Source organism: Durio zibethinus, chromosome 26 (genome assembly GCF_047325235.1).
Source record: "Durio zibethinus cultivar Kanyao isolate XHJ-2024 chromosome 26, ASM4732523v1, whole genome shotgun sequence".
Lineage (NCBI taxonomy): Eukaryota > Viridiplantae > Streptophyta > Magnoliopsida > Malvales > Malvaceae > Durio > Durio zibethinus.
In genome coordinates, this window is record NC_143187.1 from 9098041 (window position 1) to 9120810 (window position 22770).

At 30.6% G+C, this 22770-nt stretch overlaps 1 protein-coding gene and 1 pseudogene across 3 annotated transcripts; both read left to right on the forward strand.

Annotated features, from left to right (window-relative positions):
* Positions 1 to 12208: 12208 nt before the first annotated feature.
* Positions 12209 to 15424, forward strand: DSEL (alpha/beta-Hydrolases superfamily protein). 2 transcript variants are annotated; one of them, XM_022921585.2, is made up of 3 exons: positions 12209 to 12978; positions 14442 to 15092; positions 15269 to 15424. In XM_022921585.2, exons 1-2 carry the CDS (start codon positions 12340 to 12342, stop codon positions 15054 to 15056), a joined length of 1254 nt encoding a protein of 417 aa, XP_022777320.2. In that variant the 5' UTR covers positions 12209 to 12339; the 3' UTR covers positions 15057 to 15092; positions 15269 to 15424. The 2 variants fall into 2 exon arrangements, with proteins under 2 accessions (XP_022777320.2, XP_022777319.2); XM_022921584.2 differs by having other exon boundaries at positions 14442 to 15424.
* Positions 15425 to 18221: 2797 nt separating this feature from the next.
* On the forward strand, positions 18222 to 21097 carry LOC111318711 (phospholipase A1-II 4 pseudogene; annotated as a pseudogene). The gene is made up of 2 exons (XR_016334382.1): positions 18222 to 19199; positions 20193 to 21097. The product of XR_016334382.1 is annotated as a phospholipase A1-II 4 pseudogene (transcript).
* Positions 21098 to 22770: the final 1673 nt, after the last annotated feature.

Genomic DNA, 22770 nt, shown 5'->3' on the forward strand with positions numbered 1-22770 from the left:
GTGTTCCTCCATCCTTGAAAACTGACAGATGTTATTTATTTCGTTTAAAGTCGTTGTTATAGGCTCAAAATGTTGCCTGAAAACAAAACAATTGCCAATTCATTCTTTAAGAATTGAGAGTAAAAGGCAAACATATGACTAAACTAAAAGAGATTCAATCAAGGCCAGATTTACTTTTTATCCATAGATGTATGGTGGACTTTTTGACAGAAATTTCGGCTTTTCATCTTTTATAAATGAATGGAGGGGAAATATAACTCAAGGGTTCGAGAGGTGAAATCTACCGGATAATATACTCTATCATCAGTACTTAAAAATTAGTTTAAGTTTTTATTATTTTATTTAAAAATGATTAATACACTTTTAATTAAATTAATGATTAATTTTTTAAAATTAAATACAAAGATAAATGAAATTAATAAAAATAATTTGAACAATAAACTTAATTGAAAGTCCATTACACATATTTGGATAAAAAGAATAGAAACTCCGCGGCTTTTTTTTATGAACTTCACTACTACCTATTAAGTAGCAGAGAAAATCATTTCCTGAAATGTAGTAGGCCTAACTAACTCTAGCAAAGTCCATAGAGATGAAGTTTATTAATATTTCTCTATGAAATTTTTCATATATGCATATATAATATATGAACATGTTAAGTTCCTCAAACATTATGATATTAATATATCATCAAAAAGGAAAGGCTGACCTTGATGAAATAAATGCATGGGGACCATTTATGAATTTGCTTACAAATAATTTCTTCAAAAATACTGAACATATTCAATATATATTTATGAACCATGGAAATGTTCAGTGCATGTTAAAACGTTGTTTTCTACATAAAATCAAAGCTAAACGGTCTATAAAGAGATCCAAAGTTGGAGATCTCTTCGACCGAATAAAAAAAAAAGTTGGAGATCTCTCTTCATTAATTATTGTGTTTTGGAAGTCGAACATATATATATATATATATATATATATATATTTGCAGAAGTGATTTTGTTTTATTCATTTAAGCTAGTTACAACACTAGCTATACAAAATTTTTTATTTAATATATTTCCTCAAGTTTAGTCTGACCACTTTTTTAACTAGAGGATTACTTTTAGGCGTGGCAGTTACAAGGATTTGTCCCTTAACTCAAATAAGAGATGAATGATTATTGAATTGGAATTACATAGCTGACACATCGCTTTCACTGGACAATGCTGATGGTCGATGCTTATAGTGACCATTAACAGACTCTCGATCATCTGCTATGAGCTATGATCAGATGATCGTTAAAAACCGGTAAAGAGGAGCCTTATTAACACTTAGCAGTGAGCTTTGCGCAGCTGGACAGCTGCATGCATGCTTGGGGAAGCTCTGACACGGACTTAAGAAGAAATGCTTCTGAAATCTTCTCTTTGCTTACCTCTTTTACCATTCAATTCATTATTAGGGGCCATAGCCAGCCTGCTGGGAACTGAGCTGGTCACTGTCTTTAAGGCTTTGTGATGGTACACATCTAAGGAGATAGAAATACATAACGCATAGTTTCATGATAGTTGTCGTGATTAATTCCCTCTCCCAGTTGGAAAACTTTTGAAATCACAGTCACGCTCAAGGCCGAGAACTCACCGCGTAAATTACAGTACAATCATAATTATGCATTCATCGTTATTATATATTCTTGTGATCAGGAGGTGTTGAAGCAAAACAAAATGTGAAGGGCAATTGATATATACATACTTAGGAAAGCATGAAAGGAATGTAACAAGGATGTTGAAATGAATGAGTAAATGAATGTGGTCCTTTTTGAAGCGCCTATCCGTCGAAGGCTCAAATCTTAAGATGATTTTGCTTCGAGCGCAAAGGCCGGTTTCACATGCAGAGGCCAACGAAGCATGAGTTAATGTACATCCCTGAAATGGCATTGGGGCTCCCCATTCGACCTGTTAACATGGATATTTGACTCTGAATAATGGATTAGGGCTTAGAAATTTCCCTTTTCGGTTGCTTTCAGAGGGCCAACTTGTCACATGCTACGGCGCTATGATAAGACACCAAGTTTTCCGTGAGAATATATGCATATAGACATGAAATTCATTATTGATCACTTAAAGCTATTTTTAAGAAGATTAATTATTATTGTCCAATTGCAAAGGTTCTGGTTGATTTTATAGTGGAAGTATCTTTTATTTTTGTTTTTGTTTTAAACTAGTTTATATGATAGGACTAAGATTGAACTTAAATTACAAAAGAAATAATCACCTTAATATAAAGTTGGAGAAACCTAATTGATCTGGGGCTCAACCTTTTCCTTGGTGCCTATCCACCTTTCCATTGTTCATGATTGGATTGTTAACTACCTTAACGTTGCTTGCAAATGAATGAACTTGGGGAAAATTACATCTAATATTGTTTAATTCTCCAAAATAATTAACTAATTAACAAGGCAGAAATTATTTGATTAATTTTCTTAATTATATATAATGATGGTGGAAAATAGTTCCACCACTTGTGCCCCAAATTTTTGTATTCTTCAAAGTGGCATATAATTATTGGTGTGATTGTAATTTTTCATTTATAAATTAATTGATTTATCCCTAGATTTATATAACTCACCTTTTAATTTAATCAATAATTATAGACCTTGTAAGAAAGTACAAAAATTTATATAAAGTTAGCGTGGGAGTGTGGGACAAGTAGCATGATTTAGGTCTTGTTTTTATCTTTTCAAAAAAGAATTCATAGTAGCACTCTTTGTTAACTTACCTGCATAGATACATATGTATATTTGTCTATACGTCATCACCATTCAATCGAATATATTTTTTAAGGAAGAATTCAATCTTAATATTTGAGAATGTTTTATTGAGGTGATGAATTGGAATTTATTGAGAATTTATAGAATTAGATATAGACAGTTTACCATATACAAATTCTTAATAAATTGCCTTTTTGGCTTTAAAGAACTTTTTTTAGATGGCTAATTATCTTAGCGGAATTCAAATTGAAGTTGCTGAAATCAAATCTACACCGAAATATATATATATATGCACATGCCAGGCGGCTAGTATAGTAAGTACTGTTCAAGTGCTTAATGTTGCAACAGTACTTGTACTTTTGTCCCTGAAATTCACAATCATGGTATTCAAATTTCTCGTTATGGCCGTAAAGAACGATTGTGACAAGAAATATGGCTTCAAGAATAGGATACCAGACATTACATAAGGCTAATTTACTTTTCATCCGAATCTGGGGAGCTTGTCCTCATGTTGATGTGACTTCGGCTTGAGCCAATTTGGGTCCCCGGAAATGTGATGGCCAACGACATGTAAATCCATGCTCCATTACAATACAGCTACCGATGCAAAAGGAGCAGCTCAATTGCGCGTTGTACGACCAGGACATGGTTCGGCTTTAATATGCATTTTGCGTAGGCCATGACCATTCAGGCATTTCCTAGGTCATAGCCTCTTAGCAACCTACATATATAGTCGGATAGTGCCCATGTTCCCTTATGTGCTGTTCTCAATTCTCAGCCCCCTCCATCAACTGGGGAGGTGAATTTAGTTGTATTTATTATTTTCAGCCTTTATTTTAGATAATAAAAATTACAGTGCGTGAATAGAAAGAAAATCTATAAGATTTAAATTTTAAATTTATTTAATGTTATCTTCAACTATTTAATTCAATGATCAAGATAATTTTAAAGAGAACATAAATGTGAACCCTAATTTTCTCTCTCTTTTAATGTAGGATTCTATCCACCTTAAATGACTCAAAAAAAAAATTTACTTAATGTTATTATTTTAAAAGGTAATAATGTTAAACTAATTTTGGATTCATTTTTGCAACATTTTCACTTAGCAATTTCATTCATACTGTCCATAACTATCCTAAAGGATAAAGGTTTACTTACTTTGAAAGTGGTAAGTTCAACTTTTGAGCAGAAACTGGTAAGAGTTACAAGACTTTTGGAGAAATATTTGTTGTGTTTTTCTGTTTATATATTTTATGAGACCATAACCAAAATAGAAGCTGACCATTTTGAATTATAGACATAGAGCAGGCTTAGGCTTGCTTTTTAAGGTATCTAGTCCCTGGTTAGGCCTGGCCCAAGCCCATCTTTATAATTTAAGAAAATGATAAATCATTACAATATACATGATCTTAATTTGCCACCCTTATAAGTGATTTTTTTTTTTTTTTGAAGTTATTTGGATGAATTAGCGAATTAGTGATTTCATTCCACAGAAAAGAATACAAGGACCTGTCAGACTTTAATCCAGGTGAAATTATCAAACCAATTCCCAACTACTATTTCGGTGTCGGCTAAAAATTATTTCAAGCCCGGCTTGACACTTTATTAGAAAAAGGCCCTGAGTGAGTGGGATTCCATCTTAGGGATTTAACCAGAAAAGGTGTGAATTTTTTGTAGTCAATCAAAAACTCAAAACTGTCTCTGAAGAAAAGGAAAGTTGATGCAATCAGAGCGGAAAAAAGCTCTGCCACATTTTTTCACGGGTCATGGAGTCACAGATCACGAGTCAGTCCTCAGACTAAAAACGGAGCTAAAATGGTTTGTCTGCACTCTGCAGGGATCTGTACTCTGTATTCAATCTTAATAGTATAGAATATTGTTCTTCATTTCTTTGTTTGGGAACATGCAGCAACATGATTAAACGGTTGAACATTAAAGCTTGAATTACTTAGATTTATCTTTTATGGGTTTGAGACATCATTGAAAATTGAACGTTACATTCATGAGAGAGATGGGATTTAAATGAGGCTGGTGGTTGTGAGCAGGTTGGAGATTTTGTTGGGAATAATGATTTAAATCTCATAAGAGATTTATTTGAGATTTGTTAGAGATTTATTTGAGATTTATCAGATATTATTTGATGGATAAGAAGACTTGTAAAAGAAGAATTCTAAGAGAAAAAAGATTCTTAATAGGTAAGTTTGACTTACAGGAGAAGAATCCTAAAAGGAGAGAGATTCTTAATGAGCAAGTTTGTTTGGTTATAAATAGGTGAAGTCTCTATAGGGTTAGGTATGAGAAAAAGATGTAAGCGAGTTGTAGGGTTTTATAGGAGTATTGGAGCTCTACGTCTTATGGGTGTATGTTTGTTTGTGAGTGGATTAGAGGAGACTGAGAGGGTCCACATAGGTATGATGTATGGGAGCATATGGGTATGTGTTTGGTTATGCTGAAAGGGTGCACAAGGGTTTAGGTTTGTATTTGTTTAGGTTGAGAATACTCTATAGGACTAAAAGAGATTGAGAGTGTCTTATGAGTATTGATTATTGAGTGAGGTTGATGATTTGATATATGTTTGTAATTCTCGACAACTAGTGGATCTTGTTTCTCATCTGTGGATGTAGGTCAGTTAGATCGAACCACGTTAAATTGTTGTCTCTTGTGTGTTTGATTTATTGTTTGATTTCGCTTCCGCTGATGTGATTGGATTGGAGGCTTTTAGCCCAACAAATGGTATCAGAGCTGTGGTGTTCCCCAACAAGTGATATCAGAGCTGAAGGTTTGAAATGTGAGAAGAGTTGAAGATTCAAAATGTGAGAAGAGCCGATGGTTCGAGACATGGAAAGAGTTGACAGTTCAAGATATGAGAAAAGCTTGGTTTAAGACATGTAAAGAAATAAGCTTAAAGGAGTTCAATTCAAGAGAAGAGTTCGAGTTCAAGTTTTGAAGATTGAGGATTGATTTGTATGAAGCGTGAAGCTACAAGAGAATAGAAGATGATTGTAAGACTTTCATTGCAGGTGGAGCCAAGCATGTCTAGCATGAAAACAGATGATTGATGGAATTTGAGTCAAGGTGGAGATTGTTGGGAATAATGACTTAAATCCCATAAGAGATTTATTTGAGATTTGTTAGAGATTTGTTTGGGATTTGTCAGATATTGTTTGATTGACAAGAAGACTTACAAAAGAAGAATTCTAAAAGAAAAAAGATTCTTAATAGGTAAGTTTGACTTGTAATAGAAGAATTTTAAAATGAAAAAAAATTTTAATAGGTAAGTTTGATTTACAGGAGAAGAATTTTAAGATGAAAGGGATTCTTAATGAGCAAGTTTGTTTGGTTATAAATAGGTGAAGTCTCTACAGGGTTAGGTATGAGAAAAAGATGTAAGAGAGTTGTAGGATTTTATGGGATAGATACTCCATAAGAGTATTGGGGCTCTACGTCTTATGGGTGTGTATGTTTGTTTGTGAGTGGACTAGAGGAGACTGAGAGGGTCCACATAAGTATGATGTATAGGAGCATATGGGTATGTGTTTGGTTATGATAAAAATGGTGCACAAGGATTTGGGTTTGTATTTGTTTAGGTTGAGAATACTCCATAAGACTAGAGGATATTGAGAGTGTCTTATGAGTATTGATTATTGAATGAGGTTGATGATTTAATATATGTTTATAATTCTTGACAACTAGTAGATCTTGTTTCTCATCCTTGGATGTAAGTCAATTGGATCGAATCACGTTAAATTATTATCTCTTGTGTGTTTGATTTATTATTTGATTTTACTTCCGCTAATGTGATTGGATTGAAAGCTTTTAGCCCAACAGATTTATCCCGAAAGAGGGGCGGACTAAGTTTAATTGTTCCATGACCAGTTTGTTAGGACCAAAGAAGCTAGTCACAGTCCATGCATGGCAGAGGTTTTTGGTGACAAATTGTTACTAATGGTAGGCACTGACAAGATTAACCTTTTTTTTTTTTTTTGGGTACTCCTTAATAGAAGAAGAAATGTGTGTTTCGGATCATGTGACTAAAAAGATAAAGAAAACACCTTGTATATAAATTACTTTAAAGGTATTTTTGGTAATTTTTGAACGTCACACACCTTGTATATAAGACTAGATGGTTTTCATTAAAAAGGATATTCTTTTTTACATCTTTAAATTTATTCATTTATTTTGTCTTAAGTTTAGCATGTTTCAAAGCATAAACTCCAATGTCTCTGGACTGTTTTTATTTTGCAGTTCTTCCTATCAAATGTCACCTACCACAACAAATTTGGACAACAAATATTTCTCTATCATTCTCTCGATCAACTAAAAAAACCATCGCTTTGTTCTTTTCGCTAAGTTTGCATAGCCATTGTTTTTTAGCATAATGATTGATCACGCAGGGCAAACAGGTATGGGTCGGGAAAGAATGGGATGTTTTTGTTAACATTTTGGGTAAATTAGGTTGCTTGATGGAAGCAAAGGACGCTATGGGCAATGAAAGGGTCGAATGCAGGGGATCACATGCATGGTTGAAGCGTGGAAAGCAATCCTTGGACGAAAGTTAGAACCCGAGTGGACTGAATTGCGGGCCCATAGTTGCTTTTTGAGTTGTGGTCGATCTCTAAAGACATTTTAAGTTACAAGACAATGATACATTCATCTTTTGTTTCCCTCATGGTCACGTATCGAAATCAGGTTAATTGGCAGTTGCCGGTCCATCTAAATGCTGATTGGTTTTCGATTTGATTGTAAGCAGAAAAAATTCGGAAATCAAAATATCATACAGGCATATAAAAGTGAAACCTGGATAAGATAGTTTATTAAGAAAAAAATTGTTCCAGTATCATTGGATTTTCTTTTCTTTATTTCTAGCACATAAAGAAGTGGCTTCGACTTCATATCCACCATGGTGTAGATTTTTATTTTCTTTAGAAATTAAATACAAACTTTAACATCTTTCTATCTCCACTACCAAATCCATCATTTAAAACTTCCAAAATTCATTTGATTAATTGTAGGTGGTAAGGTATTAGTATAAGGAAAAATAGTACAATAAGGAAGAGAAGACTGATGAGATGGATTCTTAGGCTGAAACCATTTGGGCCTTAAGTCATCCAATGCTTGTAAGATTTGGTCTCAAGACCCAAATCTTGATATGGAGCCTACTAGACCACTTGCGAATGCTGTAAGACCAAGCCCATGTCCAGTGGAAAAGGTGGAATATGCCTATTGGACACAGTGGAATATCCCAAATAATCCCAAAATACTGTTAAGTGCACATTTTGTAATTTTCTTTATAAAAAATGTCATTGTATAGAGATACGGAAAAAAAGTTAGTGCTAATATTTTATATCTTATATAAATATATAAAAATAAAATTTTTTATAAAAAAATTGTCCAACATGAATAGTCTATATAATTGACATGTGAATAATTTTAAAAAATTATCATGTATTTTTTAATAAATTAATTACATTTATATTTTATTATTTATCTTAAATCAATCCCAATTATATTTATATTAAAGATAATAAAATTTTAATTGTCATCATCATAGAATAATTTGATCACCTCCTTTTTCAATTGCAAATATTTAACTCTTAAATTACATTTATGTAAAAAAAAAATTCAATTACCAATTTTTTAACCTATGATTTATTTATTTACTCCACAATTTAAGTTGTGTTATATATTTACGTTTAATATGTATGTATATATATTATTTTAAAATAATTAATAGATTATTAAATTAATTAAAATTAATTTAGGTATATATAATATCAAATGAATTTTATTACCATTATTACACTAATTTTAAAATCTTTCATTTTTCATTTCTCCCAATTAAGTTAATACACATTATATTTGATTATTATAATTGTAAAGTATAAATTATTCTCAATTTAAAATACTATTATTGATCTTAATTTGGTTCTTAAATTTATTTTAATCAATTAGTCATTTAAAAATTACAAATTATTCTATAATTATTTCTAAGACAACAAGACCCATTCTATAAGTAAAGGTGTTTTGGAATACTTAAGAAATAAGTTGTATTATTTCAATACCTTTTTTCTCATTGTCTTGATATTCCTTTTGTCATGTAGTAAAAATAGCTTAAATTCTTTTTTTTTTCTTTATGATGTTATATATGCAGGTGAATTAGATGCACAAAATTTAATATAACAAATTGCTTCTTAAAGTTTTTTTGTTACTTTATATTTGGTTTTGATTATTTTAGTTTCTATTTTACTTTTTTCTTTTGAGTGAAACTCTTACAAATTCATGTTTCATTGTAATTATATAATAAATTATGCTTCATAATAATCATATAATAAGCTATTTTTAATAATATGTTTGGGTTCTGAAAAAATTAAGCAAAATTTCTAGAAATTTTAATGATTTGATTTTTTTTAATGTTTTGACTATTATTATTAGTTCTATTACAGTTTAAATTATAAATATATTTGTACATATTATTTTATACTTTGTAAGTTTTTATTATGATATTGATTTGTATACCAAATTCCCATTATTTTTCTCATTTTAGATAATGGAACGAGAGAGCAAGCGAAGTGGTAGATGAAAAGTAGTTTTCGATTGATTCTATTTTTTATTTACCATAAAGTAAAGTTAATTATGTTCAAGTGTAAATAAAAAGTTTCATTGATTTTATTTTAATTACCTTTTTAATTTTAGAAGTGTTTATATATTAAATAAACATTATTAAATATTTTTGATGTAATTGCTCTTAGTTCTAATGTTATTGTTAGTCAACCATTAGCATCTAATATTTACATTTTACTTTATTTCAAAAAAAAAAAATCTACATTTTACTTTATCTCGATAAATAAGATTCTTGAATTGTCTTACATTATCAATATAAAATGATGACCTCTAGAAATAACTTGCTTTACAAAATCAATTAGAATTTTGTATCAATCTCTTACATAGTTGACTATAACATGTTTAAGGCCATCTCATGCTGCAGAAATCTTAGCCAATGTTGGCCTTACAATTACCCACCTTCATCTTTGTGTGAAAGTCAAAATTTTACATCAAAAGTAGGCCCTTCTTACTTATATCACCCAAAAACTCTACCAAGTATTTTATTTTAATTTATAATTTAAAATTCCTATATCTATTTTTTTAGTTTCCATTTCCCTTAATCTATTACTTTTATTTTTGTTTAATTTATACAATAAATGCTTGTGAGTACATCCATATAATACAATAATCTTCTTTACTATGTTTAAATATATAGTTTTCTTTTATTAAATTCTATTGATCGGTTGAAATGCTATTGGACATTATGTTACATAAATATTTATTTTGATTTATTAATTTCTTTATTTTATAATCAATTAACAAATCTAATTTTTAATGTATTAACAATTTCTTTGATTTTTTTAAATAATTTTGCTTTAAGCCTTTTGCGGTATTGATAAATTTAGTTATTCCTCAACATTAATTTTTTTATGATGATTATTTTATGTTGGATGCAATTATTTGTTATGTATTTTGTTTTAATCAACTTTTAATTTCAAAATTTTAATAAAAATTCAACTAATAAAGAAAATAATATTAGGTTGTAATTTTTCAATTTTTAACTCCAGCTGCACAGTTGTAAAAATTATCTCCTATTAGGCATGAGGTTTTGCATTTATTAACATATGTAGATTTTTTTTTATTGAATGAAAAAAGGATATACATTTTGAAGAATAAAAAGGTTTATGACATTTACTTTTTTCCTAGAGCAATTTAATGATAAAACTCCATTTAAAAGTTTTCTATAATTATTTTTTATTAATAGATTATTTTCTTTTTTTTTTTCGTTACATAGAATTTTTTTAAAGTTAAATTTCATATTAGCTTTTTAGTGTGATTGAATTGTTGTTACATTTTAATAGTTCAACTATTTATTTTTTATTTTTCTTTAATTAATTATTTGATAGCATTGATAATTAGTAAACTTTCATTAGAATTATTTATGTTTTTTGGTTATCAAAATTTTAAAGTTATTGTTCAACATGCATACAATTTAATTTTTTTAAACTCTTTTCATATTATTGATTTTATTTTATTTTAAAAAATTATTATAAATTGAAATTGCCATCAAGGGCATCGCACGGGTTTAAATCTAATTTAAAATTTAAATTTACTAAATATATTTTTTAAAGGTAATTGTATAAATAAATTAAGTTAAATTCAGAATTCGTAAATATTTTTGTAAATATTTTTTTATTTAAGTAATTAAGTAACTGACAGGGTAAAGAGAACTTTTCAAAAGTGATTAAGGTATTTTGGTCGCACATATATACCATTTTTGTAAGTTACTTATATCAAGCTAAGAATATATAAAACGTTTTTAGGATATCTTTAATTATATATTAACTATTAAATACTACTATTAAAGAAAAGCCTTTAGGATATCTTTAAATTCAAAGTTGCAGTACCAATCTCTTGAACTTTTGGCTCCCAGAGACAGACTTCACCCAAATTGAAAGCTTCGGCAAAGTATCTATCTGATTAAGTCCCAATACTTACCTTCTTCATGTTGCAAGCATCTCTTTGCTGCCACATAATGCTCTCTTGCGGTAACTTCAAAGCAAAGTCCCTCTATTTTAAGGTGTTCATGATACGAACAAAATTAAGCTTGTAGGAAATGTTTGTCTTTTGCTACATATAATATATATATATATATATATATATATATATATATCAAACGTTTTTTTTTAAATTGATACAAAGCAAAGCATTTTGATTTCTTGAAATGGGAAAATAGATTTTTTTAACAGAAAATTCACAACCTAATATTCGAACACTTTCGGGGGGAAGATGAATTTCCTGGTGCAAAAAGAGGAATGCCCTTCAAAGCCAAGAATCTGAGCTTCGACGATTTGACAGTATGGCTAGCAAATTTAATAATTGTGAAAGGAACATACGGCTCACCTACGTGGTTTTAATAACATGGTGCTGTATTAAGATAGACGAACTCCCATTCCGAAACTGACAAACCGGTGCATTATTTATTATCTAATGATTTGGACAGATAAAACAAGCCGTATAAGCATTTAATATACATATATTTTTATATATTTTTAGTAGGGTGGATAACGTTGTATACGTGCATTGTCAAGCTATCATTTTAAACATCATAGTCTGATTCCTGCTGTAATTAATTGCACGACACTTAAAAACGAATCGATAATCATCACATTAAGAAATATGATTCAACTTAAAAATTGGCCAAATCAAAGTGAAATTTGCATTTATTATGGTCTGGAAAACTATAAAAAGTCATTTTCTTTTGTTCTACTCCTATAACATGACTGGCCAGATTTGGTCAATTTGAACTGCCCGATGCTGACTGCAATATATGGGTTGGTAAATGAAAATTCTAAGTCAGATAAATTATTGTATATATTTAATGATTGGCAAGAAAATTTAGACAAGATAATTAAGGTTTTTTCCCCTTCACAAATTCTTACATTGCTTGCAGCATAGAAAGACTATTTGAACGTCAATGCAAGCAAACTTTGGGCTATAAAAATAATTGGCTGAATAGCACACAAAATGCATCCTTGAAAGGCATGAAAATACAACGCATTCTTAGGAAGTGCTTCGGAAAGAAAAATAAAGTGATGGGTAGTAGTATAGCAAAACGATGGAAGCATCTAAGCGGCCAGAACAGTTGGGGAGAGCTTTTGGACCCTTTGGATATTGATCTTCGCCGTTACATTATTCACTATGGAGAAATGGCTCAGGCTACCTATGATGCCTTCAACACCGAGAAGGCATCCAAGTTTGCTGGAAGCAGCCTGTATGGCAAGAAAGATTTCTTCTCCAAAGTGGGTTTGGAGAAAGGCAACCCTTACAGGTATCAGGTGACCAAGTTCTTGTACGCGACATCCCAAATCCAAGTTCCGGAAGCATTTATCGTGAGGCCATTGTCGAGGGAAGCCTGGAGCAAAGAATCGAACTGGATTGGATATGTGGCTGTGGCCACTGATGAAGGGCAAGATGTTTTAGGAAGGAGGGATATTGTGATTGCTTGGAGAGGAACAGTTCAGACCCTCGAATGGGTCGATGATTTTGAATTTAACTTGGTTTCGCCAGGGAAAATTTTTGGTGATCAGAGTAGTGATATCAAGGTGCACGAGGGCTGGTATTCCATCTACACCTCAGAAGATCCACGTTCGCATTATAACAAAAGCAGTGCCAGAGACCAGGTGAGAGATTCTTTTCATGTTAATCTGTAAAATCTTGTTTAGAATTAATTAATATTCTTAAGTCTTAATTACAATTAGGAAAAGTTTCTACCTCTCGCTTAATGTATAAACGTGCTTGGGAATCGAAGAACATTAAACCTTTTGCACAAACTTTGATGAGTGGGAAAAAAAGCAAGGCATAAAGGAAATATATAGAAATCTTATAATTTTTGTTCTTTCAATGTTAAATGTCATGAAGAAAAATGTGTTTATCATCAAAACATAAAATGAAATCCTAAATAAGAATTTAATATTGTGTTTATAATCATAAATAATTATATATGTAGTACGAAATGAAAAAGCAACTTATTTCAAAATTAGATGATTATTATATAAAAGTCATGAATCCCAATTAAGAACTTTATTTATTTACTAATTTTTCATTACTAAATTATTAGCATGCCTCATTTTATTTTTAAACGTGATTGTCTTTTTGAAATAGGGATTATTTTTTGTAATTACTGCTGTAAAGATAAAGAAAGCATAATTTTTAAAATTGTTGGGTTTTTTTTATTTTTCTATGAATATAGATATAATCTACTTAATGATTAATTTTTATTTTTATTTTTTTCAGATTTTAAAATCTGAAAAAAAAAGGCTTTGGATTCTCATGTCACCATTTTTATACCTTATCCAATATTCTTAAAAAAGGAAGCTTAAATAGACAAAATTATTTACACCAGAGCTAATATGAGATTGAGAGATGGTGCCTGTATAGTTTAACGGATATTTTACAAGAGACTTAAGTTTATCTGATAGGACTTGATCTTCAAGCTCTTGCCTCACCAGTAACCAAGAACAAATAGAAAAAACAAAAGAGAGAGAGGATGGATTTAAATTGAGGGTTTGTGATTTGCAAAGAAGCTAGCTTTTGAGACAAAACTTGAAGGTAGAGAAAGTTGCATTAATGGACTGCTGATCCTTCCTTTTAAGCCCAACCGTTTACGGTTTTTTTTTTTTAATTTTTTAATTTTAAATTTGTGCTTCTCCTCTTTCTTTTTGTTTTTCACACTTATTACAGAAAAAGAATAAAAGATAAAAAGAAAACTTGGAGAAATAAAAGCTTGTTATTATGAGTTGCCTGTTTAGAGTTTAAAAAGCCATTACATGACGTGGCTCTTCAACAAGAGCTCAAGTGTCTAAAGTCAGCTATTATTGTGACTGCTCCTGGCCTTTCTCTTTTAATATTACACGATGAATAACTCCAATTTCCTAATGACTGAAAAATATTCCTGATATTGAACCCATTTTCCATCAATTATATTTTTCTCAAAGTACTTATAAATTTCCTCCCCTTTTTGTCAATTCAAGACAGCATAGTCGTGTAGCTTAGACACAGAAGCTCACCATAAAAATGTCCTTGGTTGTATGTATGTTCTATAGAAAGTAAAAATTGTCTCTGTTCTTGCTATTGATTGTTTTAGGTTCTTAAGGAGGTTAGGAGACTAGTGGCCCAATTCAAGAACGAGGAAATAAGCATCACAGTGACCGGCCACAGCTTAGGTGCAGCACTTGCAACTCTGAATGCCATCGACATAGTTGCCAATGGATATAACAAGCCCGAAAACCACTCACGGAAGGCCGCTCCTGTTACAGCCTTTTTATTTGCTAGTCCTCGAGTTGGTGACTCAGATTTCAAAAAGGTGTTTACAGGATTCAAAGACCTTCGAGCCATACGCGTCCGAAATGCGTTAGATGTTGTCCCCAACTATCCTTTGATAGGTTATTCGGATGTGGGAGAAGAATTGGCTATTGACACCCGTAAATCAAGGTACTTGAAGAGTCCAGGAAACTTGTCAAGTTGGCATAATTTGGAAGGTTATTTACATGGGATGGCTGGAGTACAAGGGAGTAAAGGAGGGTTTAACTTGGTGGTTAATCGTGATATAGCCCTTGTAAACAAATCAATTGATGGATTAAAGGACGACTATTTTGTCCCAGTGTCATGGAGGGTTCAGAAGAACAAGGGTATGGTTCAGCAGGAAGATGGTTCTTGGAAACTGATGGATCATGAAGGTCTAGATGATGATGATACTTGAATGCCGCGCCAAATTGGTTTGATAACAGTTTTTAAGGTATCGTACTTCTAGATGTATAAGAGTCCTTACTATTAAAAATTAACAAAAAAAATTTTACAGCATTGGTTAATAATCTGTGCACTAGGACCTAGGAAGTTTATTGGTATTTTCAGTGAGTAGTTGTTGAATTGCCAAATCTGGCGGTGGATTGACTAGAAGTGATCTGTCCACAGGTGAGGCTGCTTGCCAGGTTCGCGGGCCACTTTCATTCGGGCAAAACTGTGACAGGGATTTTAAGGCCCAAACCTCTTTCGATTTGAATTATTATATATTTGTTAATAAAATTTTTACTTAAATTTAATTTTAAAATATATTTAAAAAATATAAAAGTATCCATATAATCATTTATAATATTTCAATATTTAGTAAACAATATAATCTAGATCCAAATAAACAAGTCAGGATTTAAACAAAGCTTTGAAAGTGTCAATTAGGCGGTTAAATATTCAATTTGATCCCCAACATTTAAGGAGTTGTTTAAATCAGGATTTAATTTTTTAATTTTAGCAAATAAGGATTTGATGCATTCGGGATGTAACAATTAAGGGCTAAGATGGTTAAAAGCCAGCACGTGTTTTACACGCACCATAGTATTACGTGAAGAATGGATTTTTTTGGCTAATGTGTAGTTTCAGATGATGTGAAAAAAAAATTTATTCATTTAGGTGAAAAGTACCTTTCAGAAAATTAAAAAAAAAACCTAAAATTACATCTTACCCTCGACCTAAAATCTAGAGTCTCGTCTCCCACTCTCCTTTTTTGACTTTTGTAATTCAAACTACAATTACTTCCCGTATGCCTGTTAACTTCCTTTTTCTTTTTGTTCTCAATTTTTTCCCAAAATAAACCTTCTTGCCCTTAACAATTTTACCCACTTAAACAAATAAATTTCAAAAATTTTCTTTGCTTCGTTTCTTTGCAAACGTCAAATCAATTGGGTTATCCGTGAAAAACTTGGTTTCTCTCTTGATTCTGTGATGTTTTCTCGCTTGAATCTTTCATTTTTGTGTTTTATGTGGCTCACTTCTTAAAAGTTTCTTGATTGTATTTTTTTTTTTATTTGGATTTTCAACTAGGTTTTTTTTTTTCCTAATCCAAGTATTCTGACCTTATTTTTGCAAATTTCCTTTTGGGTTTTTTGTTTTCAGTTTTCAATTTATGGATTTTCTTTATTTTTATCAATTTGATAATTTTTATTTATTTTAGTTCAGTTTAAGTGTTTTAAAGATATTAACTTTGAAGATTTATAAGAAAGCTTAAAACTTTTTTTTCTTTGTGATTTTTTTGTTGTTTGATTAAAGGGTATTTCTTATTTTTAGTTAAATTTAATACTTTATCCCTTTTTGATGAGATTTTAAGTATTAATTGCTTGAAAATTTTCTTTGGTATTTTCACATATTTTGAGAAGAATATAGAAATATGAGGGGGAAGAATGTATTCTAGGAAGAATGTTTGGTTGGTAGGAAACTGAGAAAGAAAGAAAATGAATTTTCATTTTTTAAAAACTTTTTTATAGTTTTTTTTTTTTAAATCTTACATGTAGGCATCTTACTTGTCAGCTTATTTGGCAAAAATATTAGCCATTTGACAAAATTAACGGCACTTATTATATACTCGTCAAATTTCATCCATTGAAATTTTTAATTGTTAAACTTTATTTGTTAAAATTAAAAAGTTAGGTTTTGATTTGAGCAATCGATCAAACATTTGAGGACAAAATTGAGTATTTAACCCAATGAAGCTTAACTTAGCCCGATCCATGGAAACGAGTTTTCAAAGTTTTTCTTTACCTTGTAAGTCTCAATTTGTTATCCATTCAATGAATTTATGTTAATTTATTCAGTTAATTTGATTAATTTTATTAATTAAAATATTTAAATCTAAATTATTTTATTTTATTTTTATTAAAGAACTTAATTTATTAATTTTAAAAATCAAACCAATCGAATTTAGTTCAATTAATTTTTTAATTAATCAAATAATAAAATATATTTAAATTAAATTATATTTTAAATTCTAATTTCTCACATTTAAAACAAACTAAATAAAATTATTAGACAAAACATTCAAATACTAAATTATCAACTTAAAAATTTTAAAAACTTATAATATAAAATGGTTTGTTTCATATATTTTTAATTTTATGTATAAGTTTTTTATATTCGAGTTAAAATTTAGATTAATTCAATTAAAAAATCAAGTTAATTAAAAATATAAAATTTTTAAAGTCATTTTCAATAACTTCAATCGATATTAATTCAATAAGTAATCGATTAACCAAATAAAATTAATTCAATCTACTAATTTGATTAAAACCTAAATATAAACATTTAAAGTCATATTTATTGTATAGGATGATAGATAAGATAAGATAATAATAATTTTTTATTATGTTTGATTTGTATTTTAAAAAAAGAATAAAATTATAAAAATGGTTAATTATTCTCTTGATATAAGATGATTTAATCTTTTTAAAGTAAAGAAGATTATTTTTAATTCATGATATTGAACTTAAATATTTTATTATATCCTTAAAAATTTTATTAATGATTTAAATTATATAAACTTTGAGAAAATATAATTTTAATTAATAAATAAATTATCTTATCCTAATCATTACATATATCAAATATAAGATAAAATTATATTTTTAATATAATTCTATTCATAAAATCATTTTATTATATCCTATCATAATATTATTTACCAAACACATCCTAAATCAACCAAACATGTTTTGTAAATTTAAGTTTTGTTTACCTCTATCCAAGCATCAAGCGTGTCTCTCGCACTAGTACCCTACATGTTTTAAATTTAATCTTTCTTTACATATATCCAAGCATCAAGCCTGTATCTTGCACGGGTAGTATTCTTAAACTTGGAACATTATTTTTTTGTCTAAATTTTTAATTATATTGTACGGTTAAAATAAAATTTATTTATTTATCAGCCCTTCATATTTATCGCATGCAAATAATGTTCAAGTTATCTAAAACCTATCAACTATTAAGTACATGAATGTTTAGTAAAAAAATTGAAATGGATACAAGTACAAATTAGAAGTTAGAATATAAAGTCATGTCCTTTTAATGGAAGTCATGCAAGTTGAATGGCTGTGTGTCGCCCACCTAGGAGGCTAGACCACTTCCTAGACCGTTATTACCATTTAAATAAAAAGAAAACAAAGCCGAAATTGACGAATCTTCTTCACGAGTATATCTAAAAGGCCAAAAAAGGAGAAGTTCCCTTGAGATGTACCCCACTCCCTGTACGCATATTAGAAACTTGCATAGTTGCATGGCATTTTCTGTATCAAACCATCTTATCATTCTATATATCGCCAAACGAGAACACGGCCTAGTGCAACCCCCCTAACATGCACCACGTTCCCCAATATATTCCTCCTGTCAAAAAAAAAAAAAAGAAATGACCATTGTTCTATGTATCTAGTTTTTGGTGGCGAGAGATCTCTCTAAAGCACCTTAATGTAGCTAGGAATCGCATCCGCACAAACCCTGGAAAAAAAAAAAGAGAAAAGAGAAGAAAAGAAAGCAGAGCTAAAAAAGAGTGATGGCTAATTCCATAGCATCCCGATGGAGAGAACTCAGTGGTGAGAACTACTGGCAGGGTCTATTGCAGCCTATCGATACTGATCTCCGTCGCTATATTATCCACTATGGTGAAAGGACTGGAGCTGTTGGAGACCTTTTCAATAGTGAAAAGGAATCTAGCGGATTCCGACATAGCCTATACCCAAAAGAAGAGGTTTTTTCCAGGGCTTGTCTTGAAAAAGGAAATATATTCAAGTATTACGTGACCGACTTCTTTTATGCGGCCTCAGATGGTGTCGAGTCCGCATGGTTTGGATATGTGGCGGTGACCACAGACGAAGGAAAGGTTGCTCTAGGAAGGAGAGATATTTTGGTTGCTTGGAGAGGAACTATAACAGACTCGGAATGGTTTAATAATGTAAACTTTTTCCAAACGTCCGCTTCAGAATTATTTGGGGCTGGAAACAACGCTAAAGTGCACTCTGGCTTCCTCTCTCTTTATACTGGGACAAGCTGGAAATCCGCTTGCAACAAGACTAGTGCCAGAGAGCAGGTAATTCTTGATATTGTACTTTGTAGCTTCCAAAACTATTTATATACAACAGTTAAAATTTTCTAATTGCAACTTTAATTCCCTTAAATCTGTTGGATTGTAAACCCATTTACATTGGATTAGTCACTTGTCTTTTATTTGTGTAGTAACCCATTTACTTTATACTTTGAGTTGGACTCTTTTTGTGTTATATAGTTAGCCTCGTTATAATTTAAATGAAATAAATGATAGAATGAATATAGGGGCTGGAAAAAACAGTGTAGAGAATAGAGAGGAGAATGTGTTAAGGGTGGAAATACAAGGAAGAAAATGAGATCTTGTCTTTATGAGAAAAATGCAAACTTTTGTGTAAATTATTTTCTTACTCTATTAAATGAATATCTTTGGGGCATTTTGAAGTAAAGAACATGTTATTTTGTTTGTTGTTTATAAATTTAGAAGTTTGTTATGCTTGATAGTTGGTTATGTGGTTATTTAAACTTTTAGCTTGGTTGATTGGAGATAGATTATTGTGTGAAACTTGTGCTGGATGTTTCTGTATGTTTGTAGTGCAAAGTTGTGATTTTGGTGGTTCATTGAAGCTTGGTTTATTATAAGAAGCTTTATGGAGTTTGCAAACCAATTGTTTGTGAAAATGTCTCTTAGGGCCTTCCTTCCAACAAAATCTTGCTAAAGAGTATGTGTTTTAAGTAAATTTTGGTTCATTTGTTTGGTCCAAACATAATAGGAGAATAATATTTTGTACTATAAAACCTTTCTTAATTTGGATTAATTTTAATGCTGAGAACAATTCCTTTGACCATATACGTGCAACATATATAAGATTATGCATTTTCTACAAATGAAACATAAATAGAACAATATTTTCTTCGTGTCATAAATACTTTTTTTTTGGGTCAAACTCTTTTAGGTACGACTACTTATGAGGGATCTCCATTTTCAACTTATACTATCATATAAAATTAAGATGGTGATAAGAACAATGTCATGTAGGTTCTAAAAGCGGTTAGGGAGCTGGTGAACAAATACCAAGATGAAGAGATAAGCATAACTGTAACAGGCTATAGCCTAGGAGCAGCACTAGCAACGCTAAACGCAATGGACATAGTTGCCAATGGTTATAACAAGCCACAGGCGATTCAAAGAAGTCGTGCATGGTCACAGTTTTTGCATATGCCGGTCCACGTGTTGGGAACAGTGGCTTGGAGGAAGTATTTAAGACACTCAATGATCATCTTCGTCTTCTACGCATCACAAATTTCTGGGATCCTGTTCATCATCTGCCCTCAAAATTTCTATCGGGCTACACCCATTTGGGGAAAGAGTTACAAATAAACACCAGTAAGTCAGACTACTTGAAGCGGAAACTTTTTGTGATCAGTACAACTAATCTTCAAGACAACACAGATTCCATATACATCCCTCCTCCTGGGTATTTGCCAGCAGAATATTTAGATGGAAACATGCAGGTGGAAGAAGAGTTGGAAATGTACGCCGCCACTAAAGGCTACAAGCATAAAGGCAACATCAGAGAAGAGTTGGAATTGACGCCACCACGCTAGGATTCACGGGTGGCCTAGTGGGGTACCTGGGTGAACTTTTCATTGCTCATGCTTTGGAAGTTTACCTGCATGGAATTGCAGGCGTCCAAGAAAATGCATTTCGTCTGGAAATTGACCGTGATATTGCACTGGTAAACAAACATTTAGATTGGCTGAAAGACGATTACAAAATTCCTCCCAAATGGTGGAATAATGAGAATCGCAAAAATATGGTTCAGATTGACAATGGCCACTGGAAGTTTGTTGAGAATGCTTAATATCATCCATAACGGATCGGTATACAAGATGCTCTCAAAGAGCTTGATCACATAAAAGTCAGGTCCTCGCTTCGTTAAATGATCTTCGATCTATAGAAATAAGGTTCGGCCACAGAGTTCATGCTTCGCTTTGGTGTGAACTTTCGCAAGTGAGAGTGTTATCTCTGATTGCTGCGCTATGTCATGGCCTATTGGGGTTTATTTTTAGGTAAAAATACTGAATGAGTAGCTGAATTTGTTTTTTACTTTTTCTATGTGACCTATTGGTATATATATTTAGAATCTTTATATTTGGTTCTAAGCCTTTTGTTGAACAATTAGGAGATTAATTAAGACAAAATCATTTAACTTGAATGCATGTTGTGAATTATAATTCGACTAAATTTAAAAATTAATTGAATTAATCAAATTAAATTTGATTGATTAAAATTTTTAAATTATTAAATTTGATTCTATTACTAAAAATAAAATAAAATAATTTGATTAATTTGATTTTAGATGTTTGGATTTGAAATTAATTAAACCAAACACCTTGCTTCATAAGAATACGTTTTCTTATAAAAAAAAAATTCCTTTAGGGGTTCGAAGGGAAAATTTTGAAATACATTAATTTAAAACAATAGAATTTGTAATTGCTTTATTTGGATAATTAGATTTTAGAAATAAATTTTAAATATTGAAATTTGATAAGATAAAAAAATTATAATAGATAAATAATGGCAAAATACTAAAAAATATATGTAATATAATTGTCATTGAATTTGTAAAAATATGTAGATATTACTAACAAAATGAAAAATTAAAAAAAAATTATAATGAGTTTTTGTAATTAAAATAAAAAAAAAACAACAAAAGTAGCGTAAAAAGAAAATATACTAAATATTGACTTCTTATCATAAATTAAAAATCTCACAAATTCCACTTCTATAGGTGAAATTAAAAAAAAAAATTGAGCGATAAAAAATTTTTATTTAAAATTGAGGAATTTTGGCAATTAAAAATTTTAATTTACCAAATAAGATAAATACACTTTAATTGCTGCACATCTGTATTATCTGGTTCTTAGTAAAGGCATGCGTTTGTCCGTATAGTGTTCAAACCGGCTGCAGTTGGCATGGAGTAAAGTGAGAGTGAGGCGAGATGCGTCACGGATATTTCGCAGGACAATTTTGTTTTTAAGCTCAAGCTTGGTGTCTTCTCACGAAGCGTGCAAACCCTGTTGGTGTGCGTTGAAATTCTGTCTCGATGAAATTGGTTTAGAGGAACTTTCAAGCCATGGAATAGAAGAACTAAAAGAACAACGAGACTTCAGGCAGAAGGATCAAATCTCAAAAGTCATTGACAACCACCCGAGTCTCTCCCAACGAACTCATCTGATCTCTTCTTTGTTAGATTGCAGATGGGTCGGTCTTCATTGCCTTATAAGGAAAAAACAAAAGAACAAAAACAAAAACCCAACATCTCATAAAAATAAAGAACTGAAACAAAACCCAATAATGAAAGCTCAATATAGAAAGAAAACCCAAGAACTGAAAACCCCATTTCAAATAGCCTCTTGCGGACAGAGGCTTAAAGTCCATCTTGTTTTGTGTTTAGGTATGCGAATATTAATCCTTTCAAAAAAAAAAAATAATAAAGGAATATGAATTACATAAATTTCATAATTCTTAAAATTTTGTTATTTTAACAAATGATATGTTTGTCTTTGCAAAAAAAAAAAAAAAAAAAAACCTCTTGTTGACCAAATTAAGA

Excerpts from the sequence above, each read along its gene's own strand:
- DSEL (XM_022921584.2), top strand. The coding sequence starts at position 12,340 with ATGAAAATACAACGCATTCTTAGGAAGTGCTTCGGAAAGAAAAATAAA. Across the intron at positions 12,979-14,441 it reads AAAGCAGTGCCAGAGACCAG|GTTCTTAAGGAGGTTAGGAG; the intron begins GTGAGAGATTCT and ends TGATTGTTTTAG.